The 27,524-nt window shown below is 38.3% G+C and overlaps 1 protein-coding gene across 1 annotated transcript; it reads right to left on the bottom strand.

Moving 5' to 3' along the window:
• Window positions 1-447: 447 nt before the first annotated feature.
• On the bottom strand, window positions 448-24,009 carry LOC129731923 (mothers against decapentaplegic homolog 3). The gene is made up of 8 exons (XM_055692310.1): window positions 23,355-24,009; window positions 3,188-3,281; window positions 2,890-3,122; window positions 2,611-2,825; window positions 2,117-2,291; window positions 1,851-2,056; window positions 1,648-1,792; window positions 448-1,585 (listed from the first exon to the last, which is right to left on the bottom strand). Exons 1-8 carry the CDS (start codon window positions 23,552-23,554, stop codon window positions 1,462-1,464), a joined length of 1,392 nt encoding a protein of 463 aa, XP_055548285.1. The 5' UTR covers window positions 23,555-24,009; the 3' UTR covers window positions 448-1,461.
• Between the last annotated feature and the right edge of the window lie 3,515 nt (window positions 24,010-27,524).

Genomic DNA, 27,524 nt, shown 5'->3' with positions numbered 1-27,524 from the left:
TTAGAAGGCTCCAAAATTGTAAGAAAATAGTAAAGCAAAAACCCTGCGTTTTTTTAGGTCATCTCTCCATCTAAGTATCTTCAATAGAAACTCTCCGTTTAAGGCCTGTATTACACTCTTTGACCAAGCGTCAAATATTTGTCACTTTTTGACAGATAAAAATTTGGTCAAAAACAATTGTTTGTCACTCTCCAATTTTAACATGGGGCAAACACGGGCAAACAACAACCATGATGTCAAATAAATTTGACCATTATGTCAGAAGGTCAAATATTTGACCATTAGACAAAGAGTGTACTACAGGCTTAAGAAACATGACATTTACAGTAACGATGAACGTCAGTAAACGATCAACTATAATCAAAATTGTGAATAAAAAAGGGAGAGAGGCGTCAAACGCACCAAGCTAGAATGTCGGATACAACAGTAAAAAAGAACAAGAGCGAGTATGAATGTGGAATTCGAAATCATCGAACAAACATTGTTTTGATTTTTATTGTGTATTCAAGCAACTAACCACTATTTTTGTCTTGCTGGTTTCGCAATTATTTGACTTTTCATACGAAAAGGAAAACAAACAGATATTGGATAAAAACACAAACATCATATATGTGCCGCATATCGCGTTTTCACTTTCACCTTTCGTAAATCTATAATCGTATCACTTCAAAATGGTTCATTAAATCTTTTCAGAAAATAGTGTACTGCTCTTTAATTGTCCCTTCGTAAATTTTATGATTACCAATCTTCTACCCAATTTAATCAGTATTCTTTTCTCATTTATCTTACCGTCGTCGTACATAAACAGAGCTTAGCTGCGTTGGAAGTGGAAATTTTGAATTTCGCTTTTTATTTGATTTTCAACAGTTACATATAAAATATGTTTACAACAAAGTGAAGGTTTCGTGTATGCATTAATGCAATCAATAGATTAATGCTGCTTTAAGCAAGTACGTCTAAAAGGTTGCTCTCATTTGTATTAGAAAAACACAAACGCTATAATGTATACACTTACTTCTACAGAAACAATCGTAGTAAAACAAGGGAACTGCTAACAAAAAAATAGGTTTCATAATATTTAGTCACTTGTTTCACACTCTATCTGAGCGAAGCGCTATAAGGTAATGATTTGTTTCCGGCCAAATGTTAGGTATAACGTCGCTACTTGGGAAACGTGAATTATTTCAACGAACTTTAAAATAATTGATAATTATGCAAAAAGCAGTTCAATCTTAGAACTAAACTAGTCAAAACTGGTATCGATCGTTTTAATTACAGTATCCCACTCGGGTTTGTTTTTCAGCATACCTCAATTTGTAGTAGGGATTCATAATATGTCTGATATCTCGTTTTTTTTTCTTACTGTTTTACAACTTCACATCGATAGCAGCTATCGCAAACTTTTAGTGTCTTCTATTTGCGCACTTCTTCTTTAGTATTAATTTAGTTTACTCTGACATTTTATGACATAGAACTACATGGCAATCGTGGTGAGCCCATCTGGGTGAGAACCCTGTCTAACCACTGCAATGGACCGTTTAAATGCAATTCAATCCAGCATGGTGTTGAGGTAACGGTTTGTCGTCTACAAAAATAGAAAGACTTGATTATTTGTTGACTGAAATAGACATGCGGTTGACGAGTTACCTGTACTCTGCGCCCCATCCTTTAACAAAGGACATTCTAATCGTACACATTCTAGTTAGCTGGTAGACCGCTTCGAATCCCTGTGAAACGGACTGCGATAATAAAGCTGCGAATTCCTGATTGTTGAATATTTTCAAATTACACCCTAAAAAGAGATTCATCTTAATAACAAAAACCAATGATTTGGTAACATTACCACTTACCGGGTGGTATCTTACACACGGTGGCCGGATGCCACCCGTATCGCTGATTACAGTTAGGACTTTGTACAAAAATGCTGGAGTCACTAAGACATTCGGCAAAGACCTCGCCTCCTATGTAGTACAACCGGACGCCTTTGCCAATGTGGCGACGGGTTTGTTCAACCACCTCATTGCGATTGACGTTGGACAGGAGACCCAGACAAAACCTGAAGCATAAGCACAAATTGGATTAGTCTTTCGTCACTACGATAACAATCAGTTTGTACCTTTCGGAGTTTGATGGATCTGTGAAACCGTCCACCGTAATCGATGGTTGGGAAGCGTGGAAGGTTTCACCAACGCGTAGATTCAGCTCGTAATAGCTGATCGAACACCAGAACGCAGGCTCGTGATACATCACCGGTTGTGCATCCATTGCAGGCGACAGACGGGACATATCCGCTAGTAAGAAAATAGCAGTAGGATTAATTATCTAACACAGAAAAGATTACTAGATGTTAATGAACTCCAATTTGCCTAATTTGGTAAAGGCAAATTATTTGACGGCCTATTGCCTTCTCAAAATTGGAACCTAAAACTTTCCTTGAGCATACTATCACCGATGATTTTCCACTCTTACCTCGATGAGACACCTAGGTAAAATTTTCAAAAACTTCGCTAACATCGCAACGGTCCGAATAAACGAAATCTTTGAGAGAATGTATATCTTAGCTGCTTTGCAGAAATAAAATATACAGTGGGATACCAACAATACACTCACTCATATTATCATTCTGATCGAGAGGATCACCGTCTTCTGACATGTATCCAGGCGGGGGCGTCTCGGTGTTTGGGATTGTGCTCACACCGACATTCACCGAGTCCATAATCCTGGTGTTCGTCGGGATCTGCTGACTCAGTGTGACCTCCATGTATGACGGGGCAGCTTGTTGTGTTTGCTGTTGTACTGGTTGTGGACTGGTTACATAGTTTTCACTGAAGCAAACAAACAAAAATTCGAGTTACTCAGGTTTCACGCTAGAACCCAGGAGGAACTTACTTCAATGCGTTATTGTACTGAATATTGACTGGTACAGTGTTGCTTAAATCATCCAAAGTGTAGGTAACGGAACCTTCACCTGCCTGAGATGTGGAGAGGCTTTTCGGTACTAAAATCGTCAATGGCTGCTGGGGATCTGTTCTAGTGTAGTGGTAAGGATTGATGCACACCTCGTCTTTCTTGAGATGGTACGCGTATTCACAGATATCCAGGGCCTTCAATTCAGCTTGACTCTGTGGAAGATGAGCAAAATAGTATTGAAAAATTGGAAAGATACTAATTCAGCGGCGAACGGTACCTGAAGATCAGGCCAACGCCAAAGTCTGCAGTAGATAACGTGCGGAAGACCTTTTCTCAGCGCAACTCCATTTTCGCCACTGGCTGGACGGGCTCTGTAAAAGAAGATTGCAATGTGTTAGTAGATCAAGAATCATCAGTAGATTTTAGCTCGGTGACGCAGGCCATGGATCTAATATATATATTTTCAAAGATTCAAACGTTTCTATCCTGTTTGAAGTTTTTGAACAGTGAAAATTGTTAAAAATCAGTTTTCACCTCAAACAATGAACTTTAAACTCTTATTTCTAATCAACTATATGCATAATTAACACAAACTGTATTGCATATTAAACATCAATCTATTCTCTAACGATGCTGAATAGTATCGTCGTGCAAATTTTCAAGTATAATTGTTGAACTCGAATCAAAGTTTGAATGTCAGGCCAGGAATGGGTTAGGTAACGATTTTTTTTATTTTTGCTTATTTTCCGTCGGTCTATTTCCACCTCTATTGTGTAAATCCCCGAACCCCGGAAAGGCGACTCCAACTAGAATCTCAACTAACGACCCGTTGATTAACGGACCGGCACCAACAGCTTTACTTTCCCATGCGATAGAAGAGCCCAGAGATTTTTCGCCTCAGAAAATCTCCGGAGGATTGAATCTAGATGATTTTGTTGATTGTGAGTGGATAACGTCACCACACAACCATCGACACCTATGGCGTTGGGATTCGAACCCAGATCCTGCGTGGTTGGTGGATGCGTTACTTGTTTCAGGTGTAATATATTTTTTTATCATAGTTTAGTTTTTGCCTATTTCAAGTTAACATATAAAACCTTATTGGAATCATTCTTGACTTCTCTGGCCTTCAAAATATTTTTTAGTAATTTGAAGTTTTTACCTTCCCTGGGCTTTGTAGGTTTTTGTTGGCGATTTGTAACCTAAGATTCAAATCTTGTTTCTTCTTAAAGAATATTTTTACATCAATTATGAATAATTCGATACATAACTTTGAAACAAACTGAGACATAAATGACATTAGACGTTGATCCTGAAAAGTGGTGGTTGTTTCGATGTTTGATCGCCACTTGTTGTTAAAGCCCTAATCAGTGCGAATGAGAAGGAAAACAAATTAGAGAAAAACAATCGCAGCCAACTGTTAGTGTACAGAACAATTGCGGGCTAGCGCTAGGGTCCTATTGTTACTCCAGCATCTTACCCCGAGACCAACTAAATGGTTCCTTGAGTCTTCCAGTGTTTGTGAGATGGCAGAAAATGTATAGCGTATTGAACTAGAACAACAGATTCCAAGCATGTAGTGAATGAAAAAAAAAATGTTCAAAATAAACATGACAAATTTCCCGGTTAAGTATTGAAATTCCCGGTTTTCCCGTTTCATTTTCGAATTCCCGGCTTTTTCCCGGTTTTCCAGGTTTTCCCGGATCGCTGGCCACCCTGCTTTTTACCATTTTTGGTCGGTTATGTTTATTCCACGACCATTTTGAACGGTGAAATGATTCCACAAGGATGGGAAAAGTCATAAAAATTTATTGATTTGTAATGTATAGATAAATATTGGATTTATTTCTTAGTAATGAAAAGAATCATAATTCGATCCGTGCCTCAAAGCGGTAAAAGTTTCAACTTTTTGACCGATGTACACTAGTGTAAGCACCGGGCAAGTTTAGTTTTGAAATAGAAAAAATATCTATCTGGCTACACTTCCGGTCTAAATAATATTTTTCTAGATTTCTTGGTTTATTTTCTTTAAAAATCATCTTTCGGACGTCTCATGCCTATAAATTGTAAGAAAAATTAATTAAGTAATTTTTAATTATTTTCGTAAAAACGTTATAACTCGAGATTGTCTTATATTTCCTCGGGAGGCTGCATTTTTCTAAAAAGTATGCAATCAAAACTAGGGAGTAGTTTCTCATATAATACGGTCAAATTTTCAAAAAAAAACGTAGGACTACATCTTTGTTTACTTGACTGGGGTACATTTTTTGCAGGCCCAAATAAAACCTCCAAGAATGTGACAACAGATTTCAAACGGTAACAACTGGTCAATCACATGATGGGTTGCAATCATCTATATGTCATTAGTTAGATAAACTGTGGAACAATTTTGCGGTACGTTAGTTATCATTATTACTTCACTACTCAACAGTGAAAATGAATAAAAAGCTTCATGGCCATATTTTCGACAAAATCCATTATTTTGTGAGATTCTCGAGTCAATGTTCAACCCTGACTGTGGTAGAATGTGCACGTAAGTTCGTTCGCGCAGTAACAAATACGTAAAAACCGTGTTTTTCCAACAAAAGAATCCGCCAAACTTGTGACAGCTTTAGTTTAAAAGGTTTGTCTAATAGTGTCATTGCCCATTGCCTGTGAAATTGTATTGTAACGCTAGAAAATTGGAAGTGAAAATTATCAAAAGGATTGCTAATAGTCGGACACTCAAAACAAAAGATTCTGTCTTCGAGCAGTTAGGACACTCAATCCGCTACCACACTATCTAGAATGTCAGACGAAGAAGTTGGCAGCAAACGGCTGCGTAGTAACTCAATTCGTAATGGAGCTCAACAGTTTGGCAAAGAAATGAGTGTTGCTGAGCTCGCTAGCCTAATGACTTCTCAGCTGGCAACGAATCAACGAAGTGCCAAAGATGACAACAAAAAACTAGGAGATAAATTAGACAAATTAACCTCGCAAATGGAGAGTATGAAATCGGAGCTTTCTGCAGATATCCAGAAATTGAGAGATGAATGCAACGGATCTCTTACTGATCTATCTGCAACAGTGGAGAAATACAAAGTTGACGCGATGCAAGCATTGGAATCTGTCAGTAGGATAAATGATTTGATCATCAGTGGAGTTCCCTTTTCTGATGGGGAAAACCTCTACGATTATTTTAATGCGTGGTGTAAAGCTCTAGGGTACAAGGATAACAATTTACCACTTGTGGATATTCGGCGATTATCTTCTAAAAGGCTTGAAAACGGAAACGGCGCGGTTATTCTGATACAGTTTGCCTTCACAGTACATAGAAACGAGTTTTTCTCTCGATACATGCGGACTCGTACTTTATCACTCAAGACGATTGGTTTCACCGTTGACAAACGCATATACGTTAATGAGAACTTGGGGCCTTCCGCAAGGGAGATCCGATCGACGTCGTTAAAAATGAAAAAGGAAGGAAAACTACGCAGTGTGATATCTAAGAATGGTGTTGTATTCGTCAAACGTTTTTCTGATGATAAGGAAGTACCAGTTTCAACAATCAACGATTTGGAGTTGCTGATTCGGAAAAGTTGACCTTTCCCTGAACTTTTCTCTAATATCCCATCATTCCAATCCCAGCTATCCTTTGTTTTCTTCCTGAAAGTCTTACAAACACAACGGATTTTGCATCAGATGAACTACGGGATTTTTCGTCAAGATGAGCTACGGAATGCTTCCGGATTAGATGCCGCTGCTACTAATTTGTGTTCTCTTTTACGATATCATAACCAACAATGCTGTTACTTTTTTAGAATTACTTTCAAGTTCTTGCTTTTTTATGTATTTGTATTGCTGTTATTTGAAGATTGTTATGAATACTAAATCAAAAAAGTTAATTATGGTAGTATTAAGAGTGCTCAAAATTCATCTACTCCCTAATGCTGATTTTTTCCATAAAGGATATGGCTAACTTGAACAATGGTAACGCCTCAACAGAATGGTGTATACCTGGAACTGTAATGAAATCAGCTTTTTATCATGGTAAGCTCTCAATATGCTTTGCAAATAGTCAGAGTATCTGTGCTCGGAAATTAAGCAAGCTTCATGAGTTGAAACAGGTTTTCAATATTTCTAAGGTTGATATTGCATGTATTGGCGAGACATGGTTGAATGAACGAATTGACAGCAGTGCTATAATAATAAATGGGTACAATCTTATTAGAAATGATAGAACCATGAAAGTTGGTGGAGGAATTATTATTTACTTAAAAAAAGGTTTGGACTATCGTGTTGTTGGTAAGTCTGAGAATGATACTAATGGAAAAACTGAATTTTTAATTATTGAGGTATCAATTGATGGAGCAAAATTGTTAATAGCTGCTTTTTATAATCCCCCTGGAGCTGATGCTTCAATCACTCTAGATATGCTTTTACAGCAATACGGGCCACAATATAATCATATTTTCTTTCTAGGTGACTTTAATACAAACTTGTTAAACTCAAATTTGCCTTCTACAAGACGGTTTGAAGATGTTTTAACCAGTTACCAAATGCATAGTTTGGGAAATGAACCCACATATTTTCATAAATATGGTGCGTCTCAACTTGATCTTATTTTAACAAATAGTATTTCCCACGTTCTACGGTTCAACCAAATTGAAATTCCTACTTTATCTAATCATGATCTGGTTTTTGCGTCACTGGATTACAATTTAGCTAGCGTAAGTAGTGTCGTCAATTATCGAGATTACAACTGCATTGATGTTAGAGGCCTTAGTGCTGCGCTCACTGCTTGCGACTGGCAGTATTTTTTCTCATCAACAGATTCTGATGTTCTGACCGAATTTTTTAATTCCACTATTAAAAATTTGCATGATCAATATGTACCAATGAAATCTTTCAGAACTTCGAGATCGAGCGAGAATCCGTGGTTTAGTAGAGATATTGGCAGAGCCATTGTTGATCGAGACTTGGCCTACAAGCAATGGAAAGCTTCACATGACCCCAATCATTTTAGGTTATACAAAAGGCTTCGGAATAAAGTAACTAATCTGATACATAAAACCAAACAACAATTTTACTATAATCAACTTAACCCTGCGTTACCTGCCAAACTTTTGTGGAAACGATTAAGTAACATGGGAATAGGTAAACCATCCGCCACAACAGTGAACAGTTTCAGTGCCAATGAGATCAACGAATATTTTGCCAGCAACTATCTAGACGGTGACCAGCATGATCCGTTTTTAGGTAATTCGTCTGAAAATTCTTTCGACTTCAATGAGGTTTGTGAAGCTGAAGTTGTTAATGCTCTATATGATATTTCATCCAATGCTACGGGTATCGATGAAATCTGCCCTCGGTTCTTGAAAATAATATTGCCAATGGTTGTAACCCAAGTTACTTTTCTCTTCAATACAATCATCGCTACTCGTAAATTTCCGTACATGTGGAAATATTCTAAGATCATACCAATTAAAAAAAAAAGCACTGCTAATTCCATTGAAAACCTTCGCCCCATCAGTATTCTGAGTGTACTTTCTAAAGCGTTTGAGCGTATTTTGAAAAAACAAATTTGTTCGTATACATACGAGAATAAACTATTGAACGACTATCAATCAGGATATCGACCAAAACATAGTACAAAAACAGCAATGCTAAAAATATTTGATGATATGGGGTTTATATTGGATAAGGGTAAGCTTGTGGTTTTGGTGTTGCTGGACTTCTCTAAAGCATTTGACACCATATCGCACAGTATTTTATGCAGAAAGTTAACAAACAATTTCAAATTTTCGTGTAATGCTGTTGAAATGATTGGTTCCTATTTGAATGACCGGTATCAAACAGTTTGGAATAATGGCAAATTTTCCAACTATGCTCCAATTAGATCGGGAGTACCTCAAGGGTCAGTTCTAGGTCCAGTTTTGTTCTCCTTATACATCAATGATCTTCCAAACATTCTTAAGCATTGCAAGATTCATCTATACGCGGATGATGTACAGTTATACTATATCTGTGATAATAAAAACGTTAACTTAACTGCTTCACAAGTGAACGAGGATTTGGCGCATATATCCAAATGGTCTTTGAATAACAGATTGTCCCTAAACGTTAAAAAATCATATGCAATTCTTATAGGTGATAACAGACTTAATTTAGATAAACCGTGTTTGAAGTTGAATGGTTCGTTGTTGCCATTTGTTAGTTCTGTCACTAGTTTGGGATACAGAATTCAAGATAATCTAGAATGGGATGGATTTATCAACGAACAGTGCGGAAAAATCTATGGCAAACTGCGGTCACTCCAGCTTAGTGCGTGTTTCTTGAGCGCTGACACCAAAATTAAATTATTTAAAGCACTTATTCTTCCTCATTTTATGTCGTGCGATTTTTTGTTGATGCAGGCATCTGCTGCTTTACTGAACAAATTGAAAGTTGCTTTGAACGCATGTGTTCGGTTTGTATTTAAGCTTGATAGGTTTTCACATGTTTCACACCTGCAATCAAAGTTGATTGGATGCCCGTTTCAAAACTTTGGGAAGCTTCGATGTTGTTTACTGATGTTTAAACTAATAAATTACCGCGAGCCACATTATTTGTTCAGCAAATTGAGATCTGTTAGAAGTATTCGTTGTCGCAAATTTGTTATACCACGATATAGGTCAACAAAATACGGTAACTCATTTTTCGTTAGAGGCGTTGCAATTTGGAATTCACTACCAAACTTTTTAACATTAGAGAGATCGGAATCAGCTTTTAGGAGAGATTGTTTTGAGTACTTTTCGAGATAATTAAAGTAAGAAAATAGTCAATATGTATTGAAGCGAACACGAAACGCAAAATAACATTAGATCTACCACCTATTAACATTGTAACATATAAAAAAGGCAAAGCCTTAAGTTGCAAAATAAACCATAATAATAATAAAAAAAAATGGGCTGACTCTATAGAAGTAATACGCATAACGTGTCAGAACATTTTCGAGAAAGTTTTTTATTTTTAGTGCGTTTTCATAAGAATAAAAAAATCAATAGGACTGATATTATCTAAACATATATAAAGACAGATTTTTCTCGAAAATCGGTTAAAAAAGGAATAATTGAATAAAAAAAGTAATAATTATATGCATCCATCCATTGCGTTCCAAAGAAATGGATGACAACGCATAATTATCTTTTGGTTTCCCGAAAGTTTTTTTTTCTTTTCTCGGTATGTATGACATCATGTATCAAAACTATAGTTCTGTTTAACACAAACTTTTGACCAATGTTAAGAAATCTCTGAATAGTAGTATATTGTACTTAAAAAATTGATGGAGAACCCGCTAAAGCGAACAGGGACAAACCAGGAAAAGTTCATTCACCGACCCCGCTTCCGTCTCTATCTTGTCCCTTCGTTCCTTTTCCGCATTTCCGCTTCCACAACCCGAGGTATGTTATTAACTATTGCTGTTATACAAATCTGAAAAACCGGCGAATGATGCCGAGTAAGGATAAAGCTGGTAGCGAGAATCAATATCAACATAGAAATAGAGCAATCAAACCAACACAATCCAACAATACAAGTCTAAATTAAAACAGCCCGGATTGATAACTTACATTATTATAACCGATTCTAGTCTGAAAGTAATGATGCTTGCTCCTTGCAGATACAGATACTAAGCTAACACTTTTTCGATAAAAGCCCGAACGGTTCCCCTATCGCTTATTGCACACCTCTGCTGTAATTAATCGAGGGAGGTATTACGTTACTTGTTTTCTATTCCGCGGGTGCTGCTGTGGTTAATCAATATTTGTTTTGGCTGCCAATGTCGAGGACAGTCTAGACTACGATGTACACACACTCTTCGTCAATCTTTGGGTTGCGTTCACTGTTCTTGGATAAATGACGAAATCTCTAATCCAACATAACATGTTCTTACTCACAAACCGCACATGATTTGCTCGGCTCCTTCAACGGCTTGCACACATTTTTCTACACTAAATCACTTGTGTATACATCAAATTTCACTTCTATACACCACACGCCATTTTAGTAAAGGCTCTTGTTTTTTTCCGCCCCAACCAACACAACACATTAATATAGATCCAAGGAGCGAACGATGATGATACAGCACACATCGTAGATTTTTTTTTCTAACATTCAGCAGCCCCAAGTCTACCGAAGTGAAAGTCCATCCTTTCAAAGGAAGATCAGGCTCTAGCTGTCGCAATAAAACTAGGAGGCCTATTTACGCGTACAACATTGCTGCAAATAATAAATCCGATACGCGCGAGCCGACATCCTGAGGCGCTCCAAAGCCCACGCTGGAATAGCTGAGCGTAAGGTTTTATGTACACCGAAAATAAGCCTGACGGCTTCGCGCTGTGCATCCACGACTACGGCGACGACGACACAACGATTCCGTTGGGCGGCACGAACTGGGATAGACGGACGGATCGACCGACCGGATGACTAAATTCACTCTCTATACCCCCGCCGTCTGCTGTTGTGTCTGGGCACGCGGGTAGACGACTTCTATATGAACGTGAATGGTTCTGAAATTTGCACAACAAAATTCGACTAGTATGGGTGTTTGCTCCGCTGAATGCACACCATGCTGCTAGGGATGCTCAGTTGTTTACTCTGCAGTGAATTTTGAAATAACATGTAACTTAAAGCTGGTGCATATGTCATCGGCAAGACAAAATGCTAAACGTTGTGCTACGCTATAAGCTTGAAGGTTAATTTCCCTGAAAAATTTCAATATGATTGCCTAACTTCTCTAACGCAGACATCAATAACGTGGGAATCTAATTAAAAATATTCAACACATAGGGCTTAGAGTGCCGATGAAAATAGACCCTTGAAAAAAAGTTCTTCACTTCTACCTATGAGAAATTTCTATTTTTTATGCCAAATATCTGGAGCTGCCGACTTCACCGCTGTAAGAACCAGTACCGGTTCCTGTCATATGTAATGATATGAAGGTGAACCTGATAACCGATAAACCACAGGTGGCCAGACGTTAGAAACAACACTTTGAAGTGGTTTTGAATGGTGGGTAAGGTAGGAGAGTCGTCGAGGAAAACATGAGAGAAATCGGGGAGGGCTTTTTCTTTAATTTATGCGAAGGTTTACCAGATAAAAAATATGCTTCAACACTACTAAATATATTCATATCAAAGCATGAAGCAACGGGTTCATCGCGACCAAAGTTCGTACGATGTGAATAGATTTTTCAGTAGTGAGTTTCAAAATATTCATCGTACATCGCGCGATCAACGTAGTAACCTGTCTACTGAGACCAAGTGGATGCACATGTTATGTCCATATATCATAATCGATTGATGCTACAACTAGTACGCCACTACTGTTTTTTTAAGTTAAGTGAGAATAATGAGTACAACACTAGCACACTGAGAGAGAAGCACTTAAGAATTTCATAAGTTATAACTTATGAACATGCATAATTTTGATTTTATTAGACACTTTTGCATTGCATATCAAGCTTATAAATTTCATAAGTATACTTAAGGACTTTCATATAAACGTTATGTGCATCCCATACGCGTAACTTCTGATTTTCATTACCGGCGAAATTGTGAAATTTCCATAGTCATATCTTATAAAATCTGCAAAATGGCAGGCCAAAATTGTTGATTTGTGCACCGTTAGATAAGTGTTAGAAGTATTTGGATAAAGCTAAGCTGAAATTTGCACAGCTGGTGTAAATTGGAGCAAAAAACTGCAAGTACCTCTTTTCAAATCCTATAGGTATACCATTACATAATGTCATTTATGTTTATTCTAGAAACTATTAAATCCTGTGATCGTTAAAAAGGACAACGCTGACGACATTCGGCAAGAGGAATCAAAGGCGAACTTGTTTCCCGAATTTAAATCTTCATTTACTTGTACTCTTAACTATATATTTGTAATATTTGCGAGTGAAGAATAAGTATGAACTAGTGTAAAAAAGTTTTTTTAACAAAACATGTTAGCATACCCTAGTATTATGAATTTCATAGCAGCAATTATAAGCTTTATAACATTAAACTAATGATATTCATATCAATCTGTTCATGAAATTCATATTGAAAAGCTATGATTTTGATATGTCTGTTCTTATAACATTATGCATGTTATAAGAACAGACATATCAAAATCATAGCTACGACCAATAAATTTTATAAGTATGACTTATGAAAATCGTTAGCAGTCGAGAACAATATTTCCCCTCCAATTCATAAGCCAAACTTATGACTTTTATAAGGAATTTTTGTGGCGCAAAATCATAAGAGGTTCTTATGGAACTCAATAGTTATTTTCTCTGCGTGCATGTGTGATACTAACAAAGCGATAGGTTTTTCAATACTAAATAGTTCCACAAAAAATGTCGCAGGTTTAATATTTTGTTTAAATTGTCATTTCTAATTTGGCTGAAACTCTGCATAGACGTTTTTATAGGCAAAAGATGCCATTCTGTGCTAACGGTTTGATATTTTGCAACACGACTCATTTTTGAGAAGTTATGGGGCCATCCACATACCACGTGGACAGATTTTTAACGATTATTACTACGATCATAAATACCTTCTCAAAATAGCAAATTCAGTAGCTTCTCAAAAATGAGTCGTGCTCCAAAAAATTTAACCCATAGCATAAAAAGACATTTTTTGCCTATAGAAACGTCTATGCAAAGTTTCAGCGAAATTAAAAATGACAATTTAAAAGGAATATTAAAACTGGGAAATTTTTTTGTGGAACTGCTCAGTATTAAAAAAAACCTATCGCTTTGTTAGTATCACACATGCTAGTGTTGTACTCATTATTCTCACTAAACTTAAAAAAACAGTAGTGGCGTACTAGTTGTAGCATCAATCGATTATGATATATGGACATATATGGACATAACATGTGCATCCACTTGGTCTCAGTAGACAGGTTACTACGTTGATCGCGCGATGTACGATGAATATTTTGAAACTCAGCTTGGAAAATAGCTCCAATTGATGGGTTAACACTGATGCTCACCAAATTGTTTTCTTGCATCTTATAGCATTTTTTTTCAGCTTTCCAATGCTGGTCTCAGATCGAAAATCGGTAGTTGCGAACACGGTCAAAATTGCATTTTTCTGATATAATCCAAGATGGCGGCCAAATTCAAAATGGCGTGCTAAATTCTGATCACTTCAAATGAAAGACCTATCATTCCTCTTTACAGAAAAGTGCTACTTGTAGTACTTTACATTACGAATTCTAGAGATATAGCTCAAATAATACATCAAGAATTGCTAAAATTTCAACTTTTCTGAAAACTGTTTCGCCCCTTGGTGACCAAGGGGTCAACAAATTCGATCAAACAAAAATGGCATTATCATTTTTTCTCTATTTCTAATAACTATGTGCATCTATATCAAATTTGAAACGAAATGAATCTTCGTTGCATATGTTCTAACCGTAGATTCCAGTAAAGCTGGTATGGCATCCAAACAAGGTTTGAGTTTTTGAGGATAGGACGGAAGAGCGCAATACGATAATTTGAGGTAGTACAGGTTTTTGAAATCACGTCTGATTTTCGAAATAAATCCAAGCTGGCGGGTAGCTTTTGAGATAATTATCGAGCGGTGACGATTGAAAGTCAGTTTTGGATCGCCAACACCATTTACGTGTTCAACTCTTTCCAATACTTGATCATCTATTTGGTTGGTAATTAAATATTATAGGCGATTTTTACGATGGAAAGTCATTACGTCTCATTATCAATGCTGATTGTCAGATAATTTATTTTACATCAATACACACACGAATTTAACATATCCTATAGACGTCGGCTGTTCAACATCGCATTGGAAGGTGCTATACGGAGGGCTGGTGTGCAGAGAAGCGGCACCATCATTACGAAGTCGCACATGCTTCTCGGTTTTGCGGACGATACCGACATCATTGGTATCAACCGTAGAGCTGTGGAAGAGGCCTTCGGACCTCTCAGGAGGGAAGCTGCGAGATTAGGGCTCGTCATAAACTCTGCTAAAACGAAATACATGGTGGCTGGTAGAGTGCGTGGTAGTCCGTCGGAGGTTGGTGCTGCGGTGGTGCTAGATGGGGAAACATTTGAAGTAGTCGACGAATTTATTTACCTGGGAACATTAGTGACATGTGACAACGAGGTTAGCCGTGAGATAAAGAGGCGGATAGCAGCCGCAAACAGGGCCTTTTACGGACTACTTAACCAGCTAAGGTCCCGCAGTCTGCAAATCCGTACTAAACTTGCACTCTATAAAACACTGATTCTTCCGGTGGCTCTCTACGGCCATGAATCATGGACGCTGAAAGAGGCTGATCGGCGAGCTCTTGGTGTTTTCGAGCGTAGGATTTTGCGTTCAATTCTTGGCGGCAAACTAGAAAATGGTGTTTGGCGCAGACGCATGAACCATGAAGGGTACCAGGCATACAAATCGGCGGATATAGTCAAGCGGATAAAACACGGCAGGCTTCAGTGGGCTGGGCATGTAGCGAGAATGCCGGATGAGCGTCAAGCGAAGGCTATATTTAGCAGGAATCTCGATAGAGGTCGTCGACTTCGAGGTAGACCCCGCACTCGTTGGATGTGTGCTGTCGACGAGGATGCACGCGAAATAGGTGTTAGGGGCGATTGGAGGATAGCAGCCCAAGACCGAGGGACATGGCGACGTATTCTGGATTCGGCATTGGATCGATAATCGGTCTGTCGCCTTCAAAGCAAGCAAAGACGTCGGCAAGCCTCAATGCAACGAATCATCAAATATATTTTTCGATCGTTAGCATGAAGAAGCCTAAAGCCAATTCCAAATAAATAAAAAAATAATCAGTAGTGGTCCTGAATTGCTGCCTTGAGGTACACCAGATGTGTTGGTAAATATGAGCACCGCGTTGTGAGTCAACCATTCGTAAAATCTTGTTCAAAAGTATTCGGTGATTTATACGATCAAAAGCAGCGTTCGAATCAAGTATATATCACGTCCACGTGCGCTTTGCGTTACAGTTCATTAATGCAACTAAAGGTGAAATCTAGAAGATACATAGGAACTAGAAGTGAAACTTAAAGGAATACGTAACACGTATGGCGGATGAGTGTTGAGCAACGATAAAAAATATTGTTGTTAGTAGAGTTAGTAGAGGCCTGGAGAGACGACTGCTGAGCAGACCCTGCACGCGTTGGATGTATGCTGTCAACGAGGATCGAGGTCAAGGGAGCGGCCGGAGCTAAGAGAAGAGTGGCCAAGATAATTCCCCGGTTTGCTCCAGGTTTTTTGCTCCAAGCGTGATTTGCTGATTTTGACAGCACGCGTGTGTGACAATATTCCTAAGGGGTTCAGCTTGCCGTGTCGCTAAACAGCTGAGTTTGACTCAATCATTGAACAAGTGAAAGTAGACAAGCAAAAAAAATCGAATGAAGTGCCAAGCGTTTGTTTGCAAAAGCTACTGTGGTTCCGGTCTGGGCATTAGATATTATCGATTTCCCAAGGATGCAGAAGCTTATCGACAGTGGCTGAAAATATGCGTGAAATCTGAAGAAGATATTCCAAATTTGAAAATCTAACGCAATAGTGGAATATGCAGTGTAGGTATTTTTTTTTATTATTATGTAGTTTATTTAGTTGTTCGTTGTAGATTCACTTTCCGAACGGCATAACAATAACAATAAACAGACTCATGAAAAAGAAGAAGTTGATGAGTGTAGAAGTATTTTACGTTTGAGGAAACAAGTGTCTGCCATAAAAAGGTGCGTTACGCATTTTTATGATTTTATTACTACATCAAAAAACTCATAGGTCACGGAGCTATTGAAAATTAAAATATTTGAGATTAAAGAGCAAATTGTCAAAACTACCTGAAAAAAAAAACTATTTCGTAGCGAGCAGCTCAAGCTTCTCTCAGGAGAAGTAAAACGAGAATATCAATGAAGCAGTAAAACTATAGTCGAGAGTTTTCAAACACATTTCGCTTATCATGGTGGTTACAAAAAAACTAATACAAAAAGAATATTCGTTCCCCTCAACGAAAACACTTAGAAGGCAACTTGAAGATCTCAATTTCAATCCAGGTATTTATGTTAGTTAGTCAAATATCTATAATCCTAATTGCGGAAAAACATTGATCGCAGGAGTTTTGGAGGATATTTTCACGATGTTTCAATATAAAATTTCATCGATGTAAATTAGCTGGATTGCGAGGAGGCACGCGAATTTTGTCTGAACAGAAAACAGCTGATCGGAACTACTACTTTGCCGATTTCGAACACATTGGCCAGTAAAGCATTAGTTTACATGCTTGTAGAAATTTTCTCAAGATGGAAACAAGTGGTCGGGTACGACCATACTGGTAGTTCAATCCCGAGACACGTACTGAAAGATAGAGTCATAGAAATAATTGGAAGAGTGGAATCGATTGGCTTGAGAGTTGTTTTTAACCTCTGATTCAGGGTTTTCAGAACATGGTACATGGGTGGCTCAACAATGTCTTCTTAGTTTTTCTCGCGTGGTACGTTGAGTGCAAAAAGCTTTTTACCAATATAGTTCATCGCAATCATCTCCAAAAGCTAGCATCGTCGGGAAAGGCCATCAACTGAAGATGTGTCATAAACTGACTGACAACGATGTCAAAATTGAACAAAAAATCACAGGAGGGTTGTGTGCAAAGCCACGACCGCAAAGATGAAGTAGAATACTTTTACAAGAAAGAAACCCGGCTGCTTGCGTGTCAGTCATTTTTTAATTTGTTGTTCAATTCAATATCGGATAAGATACCGATCACATCTTGGCGTTATCACTGACAGTGCGATTAAAGTATTCCTTGTGATAAAATAAACAGTGAAAAGCTGATTTAAAACTCAAAACTAGACGACTCATGTGTTGTCAAAATGAGTCAACTTTTATTGAATGCATTTACTAGTGCCCGCTATCGCACAGAGACTGCATTCCACTAAAGTGCTTCACTGCATCAGCTGCTATCGATGCTAAACCCGTTGCAACTGCCACGCTATTCGTAGCCATGCCAATGTTTTGGCCGCTACACGCTGGTATTGGTATCCGCTGTCCCTGCATCAACTGGCCCAGCTGCTATCGATGCTGAGATTCGCTGCAACTAGTGCAGTATCCATTGCTATGCCACAGCTGTGGCCGCTATCCGCCTGGTATCCACTGCACAGCTACTGCTGCTGCTAAGGAAAGAATGCTGTTGTCGCTGTCTAGAACTATTATGAGCGGCTTCGTTGCTGTTGATTTCTTTTGAAGGGACTTTAACCCAAACGGTCATTCGTCCCTGATGAGCGGCTTCGACTGAAACAGGCTCTTATATAAGGATGAAAAACCTATCGATAGTAGTAGGCAATCATCGATAACTATGGATAGCCATTTCAGTCGATAATTCCCATCCTTACTCTTATACAGACAAATAGCAAATTTAAAATGCCAAGGTCTATGATTCTGTCGACCGTGCTTGGGAAGCAATCATATTAACGACTAATCAGATCAGTCAAATTTCGCGCTTCAACAAGGATTGACCATTCTCAATAAAATAGTTGCTTGTCATGATTTGGACTTGATAATTTTTGAATTTTAATTATGCGAAAAATTAATTTTAATGCTGATAATGAAAGCTTTTCGGATGTTGTGCTCATGACTGAAGGAAAAGATAATTCAGTACGTTCTGAGACACGGAGATGAAACCAAATATATACCTGTTTCAAATTTCTTGAAAGTGTAAATTGATTTAAGAGAAAATATTAACTCTTCAATTAGGTTTTTATTTCATCCTGAAAAGGACAATTTGTTGTTTAATTCAATGTTTGATAAGATGCCGATCACATCTTTGCGTTATCACTGGCAGTGCGAATAAAGTATTCCTTGAGGGAAGATAATCACTCAAAAGCTTTCCAGAATGTTCTTTTCATGGATGCATTTGCTGGTGTGCCTGCAATCGCTCAGAGACAGCATTTCACTAAAATGCCACACTGCATCAGCTGGCCCTGCTTATATTGATGCTGAGACCAACGTCAACCGCTGCGCTATCCCCGTTGCCACAGTAGTGGACGCTTCCGTTGCCATTGGTATCCGCTGTCCTGCATCACCTGGTCCTGCTGACGATGCTGAGACGCGCTCAGCAATCCGTTGCCATAACACAGCTGTGGTCTATATCCGTTGCACTGCTACTGCTGCTGTATCCACTGCACTGCACTGCTACTGCTAAACCTTGGCAGGCAGGAGCCGATTCTCCAAAGTCCAAAAAATTCACAGGAATACAGTGGCATGCAAGTTATGCTTCGACATATTGCTCAGTTCTAAGAAGATTCCTGAGGAACACTCTATATACTCTCGCATACGACTTATCGTTTCGTATCTGAAGAGTTTTTACCTCAACTCAACAATCTCCGTGGTCGTCAGTGTCATTTACGCTGAGTTGCACACAAAAAGCAATTAAGTGTTTACTTGCTTAGTCGTTCTTTATTTTTGGTCATAAACTCATATTTGTATCGAAAGCTGGGTAACAATCATGTGATGTATTGTAAATTTTGACTTTTCAATGCTTAAAAGCTTGTTTGAAATGTCGAAAGTGACATTCAACGATGAGACTGTGCGAAAGTGCGACTGTGCGTCCCTTACGTGACACTTAGTGTTTTTTTGATTTTCTGAACGACATTTCCATCAGCATTCAAGTTGCATTCATGTTTCATTTAATTTTTTTTCCGTCATATTCTACGAAATAAAAAAAATACATTCAAATCAACTACCTGAAAAGTTGCATTAACAGCACAATCAGAAATGCTTCATCGCTCGAACTCATCAACTGTACACCCCTATCCCTGCAAAACACAAGCGCATGTCATTTGTGAGTAAATAGCCGGCAGAGAGGAGGATATAGCATTCCGTGTATGTGTTGCAAGTTCAACTTCTATACGCTCCACGCAAAGTGTTGTTGCCGCACACCAGAGAGCCAAATAATGTGCAGCGCCGGGCCCAAAGGGGGTGGATTGGGGTTTTTGGCTGCGCCGCAGTTTGCCTGCAGGATGACGGCAGGCGTAAACGATGAATCTCGGTGGGGACGGTGAATGCGATTATTCGAATAGTTCGCAAAAAAAATAACTCTCTGTGGCATACGGCTGACGCTAAGCAATGATTTTTGAAGTAAACTATTACCGTGCCGTGCGTCCTCGGAGTGCATGATATGTGCTGTATTCTAGAGAAGAGTTGTATCAATTAGGCTGCTCGAAAAAAAAACCTTCAAGCATGAAACATGATATCCCGCTTGAGTTGAAAGGAAAAACGAAACATCAAAATGTCATTTTTAACTAAATATTCATGAGCGAATAAGTTGCGTTTAATTGCCGTTTGCATATTAAAAACATTATAATGATAAATAACCTTTCATCCTAATTAGATCCACCATGACGCTGCTACAGAGGCCTTGTGATACACTATAAGTTCAATTTTTAACAAGTTTAGTATAGCTATTTTGATACACAATACAAAAACATTGAATATCATTCAGGGCTTATGTATTGGACACAGGTAATCGAGTCTCATAGATTATACTCTCCATAATTCTCGTGGTACAAAATGATATTCGGACGGCTACAGGCATAATAAAGCACACTGCAATCGGGTGGCCAATTTCAAAGTCTGCTCGTTTTTCAACTATAAACATTTTTGCATTCTGTTTTTACCGTCCAATGAGATATCTCTTTTTCGAAAAGCGAGAGTTCGTTTACATACACACAGAACTGCTAGGCAGGCGTGCTCATAATGCATGCATCACCTACGGTTTTTCTCCACCGTCAGAGAGAACGAGATAGAATATTCATTAAATACAACATTTTAAAAAGTGTATTATTATCGCATGCTTCCAGGTATCGTATATTTTGTGCAAATTCTTGCGTTCTACTCGATCATGATTATAACGACGTATGGCTCTCATATTTTATATGTTTTATGTATCGCACATCGTTCAACTTAGTTTATATCGTCGAGATGCAGATGTGAAACACAAACACGCAAGATACACCTCAAGCTTAACCTGCCAAGATGACACTCTACGTATTTATATCGTTCCATTGGGATAGCAAAAAGAACTTCAAAATGTAATGGTGGAATCAAGGCGGAATAGAAAAAAAAAACGCACAGGTTTTATTTGTTCGTTGTGAGCTGAGAGAAGGATTTCCAATCGAATATCACTTCAATGCAAAAAAAAAAATTAACTAAGTAGAGGCTTCCATCATTCATTATCTACCAAAAGGGGATACTTATAATATTTACAATAAATATAAGAGACACTCATAACTAAAGTGAAAAGAAGCATAACAACTAATCGTTACACACTCTTTCCTTGAATTAAACTCGTGCCGACTCTTGATTATTATACTACTAGCCGAATCAAGTGGTAATATCTTGCTTTTTTACTAGTAATCTTACTCACTTTTACCCTTCATTACTTATTCTATATGATTTACTCTACACATGAAGAATAAATTTTTCTTGCATGTTTTGTGTATTTTTTTAATAATTGTACTGCCTTGTATTTTTTTTACTTTTTTTTCTCTTAATTTTTTGTTTCATTGCTTCTTTTTTTAATTTTAAAGTGAACGAGTCGAACTGATCTAATACTACTGTATCCTTGAAGCTACGAGCTTCCCATACTCATATCCCGGACCGATCTTATAGACAAATTGGATGATCTCGAGTCCTTCACAAACTGAACAGTCTCGACTATGTACTTCTAACAAGGCACAAAACTTCCCAACAAGCTCATGCAATATAACTAACTATATAATACATGAAATTTTTCATGATTCATGATAAATTTCATAAATTCAACTTGCAGACCTGTTGGTAAAATGCAGAACAGCGTACGATTGAGTTGAGTGAGGCAGCCGAAATGAGTTATGCATGTTATGCTCGAAACCAGTTTCCCAGAAAAACTGTATAGACTAAATACCGTTAGAATCGTTAGAGTTTTAACCAAATTTATACTTTATTTTTAATTTTAATTTTAAATAGTAACAAAAAGAACGACTTGCGTTTTTCCTCGGACATAATTGTGATTACTTCTCCAAGTTATGATTTTCAGAATTGGTAGTTGAATAGGTAGATTCAGAAGCCACGAGCAATGAGTGAATAGAATTTGAACCAATTCTCGAATTCGCAACGCGAGGCCCACACCCACTACATTATTATTTTCCCAGAAGTTGTTCTTAATTGCAATCAGACCAGCAAACAAAACAATGTTTAAAGCCTTGACACATGTTTCACTACTGTTGAAAAGTTGATTTCAACAATCAACACTAATTTTTGATTCGATCAAAGATGATATGCAAATTATTCAAAAGTTTGTTTGTTGTTTTTAAATACTTTTTTTAGAGGAATATCATAAATGATTAGAAGTATTCGATATTGGTGATAAATATTGTTTGGTTCACCAAAAAAGAAAAAAAATCGCACGCAAAACAAAACCGGTAGTAATAATAATAATGCGGTTAACAGGTAAAAAAAACTTTGGAATGAATCCGAACCTCTCTTTATGTCTCTCGGCTCAGTTGACCTTCATAGAATAGAATTTTGTTTAACTTACAGTTATGTTAAATTTTCAATCATGGTTAACGAGACAAACACACAGGATTCCGGAAATTAGACGAAAAGGCTTGATAATTTCCCAACACTTATCAGAGCATATCACATGTTTTTCTATGCGTTTTTTAAAATAGCGTGACTAGCGATCAAATTTGAACATAAGTCAACGTATAACACAACAATACAGTCAGTCATCTCATATTGATTATCTCTATGTCGTGATAAAAAATGATGACAGTTATACTATGCCAAGCATTATAACTGCGTAACAAACTCTTCCCTGTTGCCGTTTCCCGTCCCTGATCATGCATACAAATGTTGTTGACCTTGCGCTTGTGTGTTGTGTGCAGAGAGCAACGAATCCTGGATATTGATTTACTGCTCAGAAAATCGATACCTGGTACAGCGAGTAAAGAGCACCCAAATTAATAGCCTAGCGAATAGAAATAAATCTCAAAATTATTCTGTTCCGAGTAGAGCTAGCCTCCCTCTCTCTGGTTCAGTCGTTTAATGGTGAGAGATTTAACGTTGGGGATAACAAAGATTCACATAGGTACTATGTCGTACCTGTTTCGCTGCTTGATAACATTTCGTTTATACTATTGTTTAATATTTTCAAGTTGACAATACAATAGTAGATGTTCCTAGAACATGTTCGTTCTCTTTAACTTTACAGTGTCGTATGATACTTTACGTGTATGGCAAAACAAATTGGAAAATGTGGTTCTATCTTTGAAAAATCATATTTTTGCTCTTCATATCAAAATATTATAAAATTGATGCTACAACTGATGAATTCAAATATCGAGATAGTGAAGTCCTGCTGTCACCTTTAAAAATATGTACCTATCTAGAATAGCGACTTACCTTGGTATCGTGACACACTTGGTGTTGAAATTTTGAGTCGTAATGGCCCGTTCCAGTTCGTCTAGAGAGCTGGACTTTTTGAGCTTTTTCACCAGGCTTTTCACCGCTTTCTCGCACCATTTGCCTTCGACGGAATCATCGGCGGAGGCTTTCTTCCAGCCAAGTAGGCGTTTTACAATTGGGGGACTGAAGGGCAACATAGTTTTCTGGCGCTCACGGCAAAGCCCTACTGGCTGTCTTTCTCTGTATCCGGAAAAACCGGTCCAATTTTGTAGCTTTTTTTCTATACGAAGCACTTGGTTGTGCAGGAAAACTACGCAACACACAGCTTCACACGAACAAATACGGCTAAGAAAATCGATTAGTCTAAGGTCTTTCCTTTTCGACGTGCCGAAAGATAACAAAGATTTACATAGGCTAAAATGTCCGGTTTGCCGAATAAACTCTTCGGATTTTTGTCTCCTTTAGGAGCGCAAATGAGCAATTCTTGCAACGCTTTTCAACAATTAGTTTTTAGCGAGGTTTTAAACTAATTTTGCTGTTTAGAAACACGCACACCGCCACAAAAAGAAGAAAATTCACCAAAAAATGTACAATTCGCAGTTCCACTCGCTGCTTTCCTTTCGTCGCGAAGGAATCACAAAAACGAGTCATCTGAGCTTAAGTGTTAGTAAACCTGAATGTACACTAACACACTCCAACTCAATGTCAAAATGACATGTGTCTACACGTTACTCCACACTTACACAAAATATGGTACAGGAAACTAACCATTTTGTGCACCCGCAGTCGTTTCAAATTTACACAGAGGAAACATTTGTTTTTTACGTAACGCGGAATTTGGCAATTCTCAATATTCAGCAAATAATTTTGTTGGTTTTTATGTTATTGGATTATTGTTTGGCGGATGTCGGCTTAATAAGCTGTAATTGTTGAAATGTGTAAAAAACGGTCTATCGTCTGTTTAGGGAAGACGACGACTTGAAACGCTAAAATTTTGGAATCGTTGAAGAATGCAAGCATGGATTCAAAATACTTAGAGAAAATGTCGAATGGCTACATGGAGTTTCCGACATGATATCCCTGATCAGAGAACGTACCTTAATAACCCGTTTGCATTACAGTGGATATCATGTGATATCGCCTATCTTGGAGAGGTCCACTCATACCTGACACAAGGAGCGTTTTGAAAGCAGCTGCATTCTAAATTGTCCTTGAGCTACAAAATAAGTTTCGGGTGCTGGCGCTACGATCCTACTGACACTATCAGTCTACCGAGCCGAGACTCGAACCTACGACGACTGACTTGTTAAGTCAGCATCGTACCTCGAGACCATCTGGTAGATGCACCTATTGGACATATTTAGCAAAATATAAACTTTTAGCATTTTTAACACCATACTGCCGTTTCTAGCATATTTGTCCTATGTTCTACACAAAACTTATGAGTGAGGAAGCGTTTTTTTCACTTTGGAGAACCGGAGACGAAGCATCACTATGCAACAGCGTATAACTTTTTCGTGTTTGTTGATATATCCTTACTAACTATACAATTGAATGCCGCAAATTCAGGTGTTTTAAGTTGGAAATTGTTTCTTGAATTAATGAATATTGGTAGCAAGGTATGTAGCATTGCCATATTTATAATTTAAATGTATCCAAATGATATATTATGAGATGCGATAATTATTATGCCCTAGTTGTAATTTTGTTCCAATATGGCCTATTCTGCTTTTGACATACCATTACACTATGCCTTTATACATCATGCGTGTCACCTTCAAAAGGGTGACATCCGTGAAATTAATTATCAATTAAGTGAAAGTTGAGTTGAAACCCTCGAAAATAATTATGCTCCTGAGAGAATATCATATCAACTAATTTTTCAAAAACGGGTAGATTCAGTGCAATTGAAAACGAACGTGCTAACTTTCACAATTTTTGATAACAAGATGATTTCACTGCAGCCTGGTGGGGATGACACCCAAATTTTCCACCCCGGGTATCACCCGGTCACGCTAGGTCACTACTGGAACAATTATGCTTGGAACGGCCGCATACTCTTTATCCCCTTATCTACTGTTTCTGGCAACACGGTGCGCGACAACTTTCAACTAGAGATACTCAGAGAGAGAGAGAGAGAGAGAGAGAGAGATATGCGATGAAAAAACCGCTGTCACCAATGTCAGAGGTGCCAGATCTCTTCTCAAAGCGCAAGTTTGACTAACTTTTTTATTCGATTCGTATAACTGATGGTGTCGAATAAAGTCCTGGGGAATAATAAAGTGCATCACAAAAACCGTGAAGGTGTGGATTTTTCTGTTTATGCTTAATTTTATACACTTTCATCATTATTTTGTAGATCATACAAAGAGTTTGTGAACCACCAATTAAAAATCACTGTGATGAACTTTGGAGCATTCTCAATTCATTCTTTAGCAATAGATCATGAAAAACGTGTAAACATAAATATAATTCTTTATTGAAATTTTATTTCGATTTTATTTCGATCCACGAAAATAAGTTTCCAGGTAGCAACGGAACCTGAACTCATGAACTTGACCAATCGCACTATTTTCCGCGAGAAAACAACTTTTTGACTAAGGGATCATTCAAATAATACATAACGCGCTCGGGGGTGGGTGGTATTCAGTGAAGCGTTATATTGCGTGTGGCAAACATGTAAAATTGCGTTACACGGGGGTGGGTGGGTATTGAAAATTGACAAATTTCGCGTTATGTAATATTTGAATGGTTCCTAAAGTCATACCTATCGCAAAACCGCGCACATCATCTAGCTGGCCTTGTTGCCAGTATCTCTCGTATATTTATAAAGCCCGACCAACCACTCTTTAAGTTTCTTCATGAAACGAGAACGATCGCTATCGATTAGTTTTGAACCTATATCGATTGATTTCAGTTGTTGTCGTTTCATAAAGGTGCATAAAGTGTGGTTGATCGGGAGGTTGTAACGGAAAAACTTTTCCTAACAAATAAAATCTTGTAGAAAATACATTGAATATTGCTCACTGTTTCGGAACACAATCCATAGCGGTGTTTCGACAAATAAACGAAGTAAAAATTGTGTTTAAGGAATATTAACGTCATTAAATTCTTGCAGCACCCGATTGGATCTCGGCCGTAGTTCCGGTGTCGTGGCACTCGGCTTCGGGCATCTGCGATAACTGAAAAAACACCAAAAAACAAATATGGGTGAAACCTGTATGCATTTGAAACTTGTTCTTTCCTTAGCGAGAAATATGAATGTTACTCTAGAATCTAGATTGGTTGGTTAATGACTGGACCAAAGGCGCATAACAGTTCCCACTAGTGAACCTCAGCCTTCCAGCTACCGTACTCCTACCTTCTCGTGGTACCAACTGATGTGCGAGTAACCAGTGGAAAGATCGGGTAACCAACCCTGGTGGGACTGCTGGTCGCATGCTGACAGGGGGCGGGGCTTCCTTTCTCGGAAGGAAGTTTCCTGGGATCGACACCAACAGAAGCGTTCTAAGTAACGCAGTGTCCTTCTCAAGTCCTGGTAGTGCCCGGGACTCTAAACAATGGCACTACGTTGGCCCTCCTGCGACATAGTGGGGTTGGTCGCTGGCCTTGCAAGCCCGCACCATTAAAAAACAACAGCAACGAACGCAATAACGTTAAGTACGGACCGGAACAAACGGCTAAGACCTAGGCAACGAAAACGGACTTACGATTGGATTCTCGGAACATGGAACTGCCGATCCCTCAACTTCCTAGGAAGTACCCGCGTGCTTTCCGAGGAATTGAAGACCCGCAAGTTCAACATCGTAGCGCTGCAGGAGGTATGCTGGAAGGGGACGATGGTGCGTACGTACAGGGATGGTCACACCATCTACCAGAGTTGTGGAAGCACACATGAGCTGGGAACAGCTTTTATAGTGATGGGAGAGATGCAGAATCGGGTGATCGGGTGGTGGCCAATCAGCCCTAGAATGTGCAGGTTGAGGATCAAAGGCCGTTTCTTCAACATTAGTATTATCAACGTGCATAGCCCACACCTCGGAAGTACCGATGACGACAAGGACGAATTCTACGCGCAGTTGGAGAGTGAATATGACCGCTGCCCAAAACATGATGTCAAGATCATCATCGGTGATTACAACGCTCAGGTTGGCCAGGAGGAGGAGT

The sequence above is a fragment of the Wyeomyia smithii genome, chromosome 3 (genome assembly GCF_029784165.1).
Source record: "Wyeomyia smithii strain HCP4-BCI-WySm-NY-G18 chromosome 3, ASM2978416v1, whole genome shotgun sequence".
NCBI classification, from domain to species: domain Eukaryota; kingdom Metazoa; phylum Arthropoda; class Insecta; order Diptera; family Culicidae; genus Wyeomyia; species Wyeomyia smithii.
The sequence above is the reverse complement of the archived record's forward strand: the minus strand, read 5'-3'. Positions and strand labels throughout refer to the sequence as shown.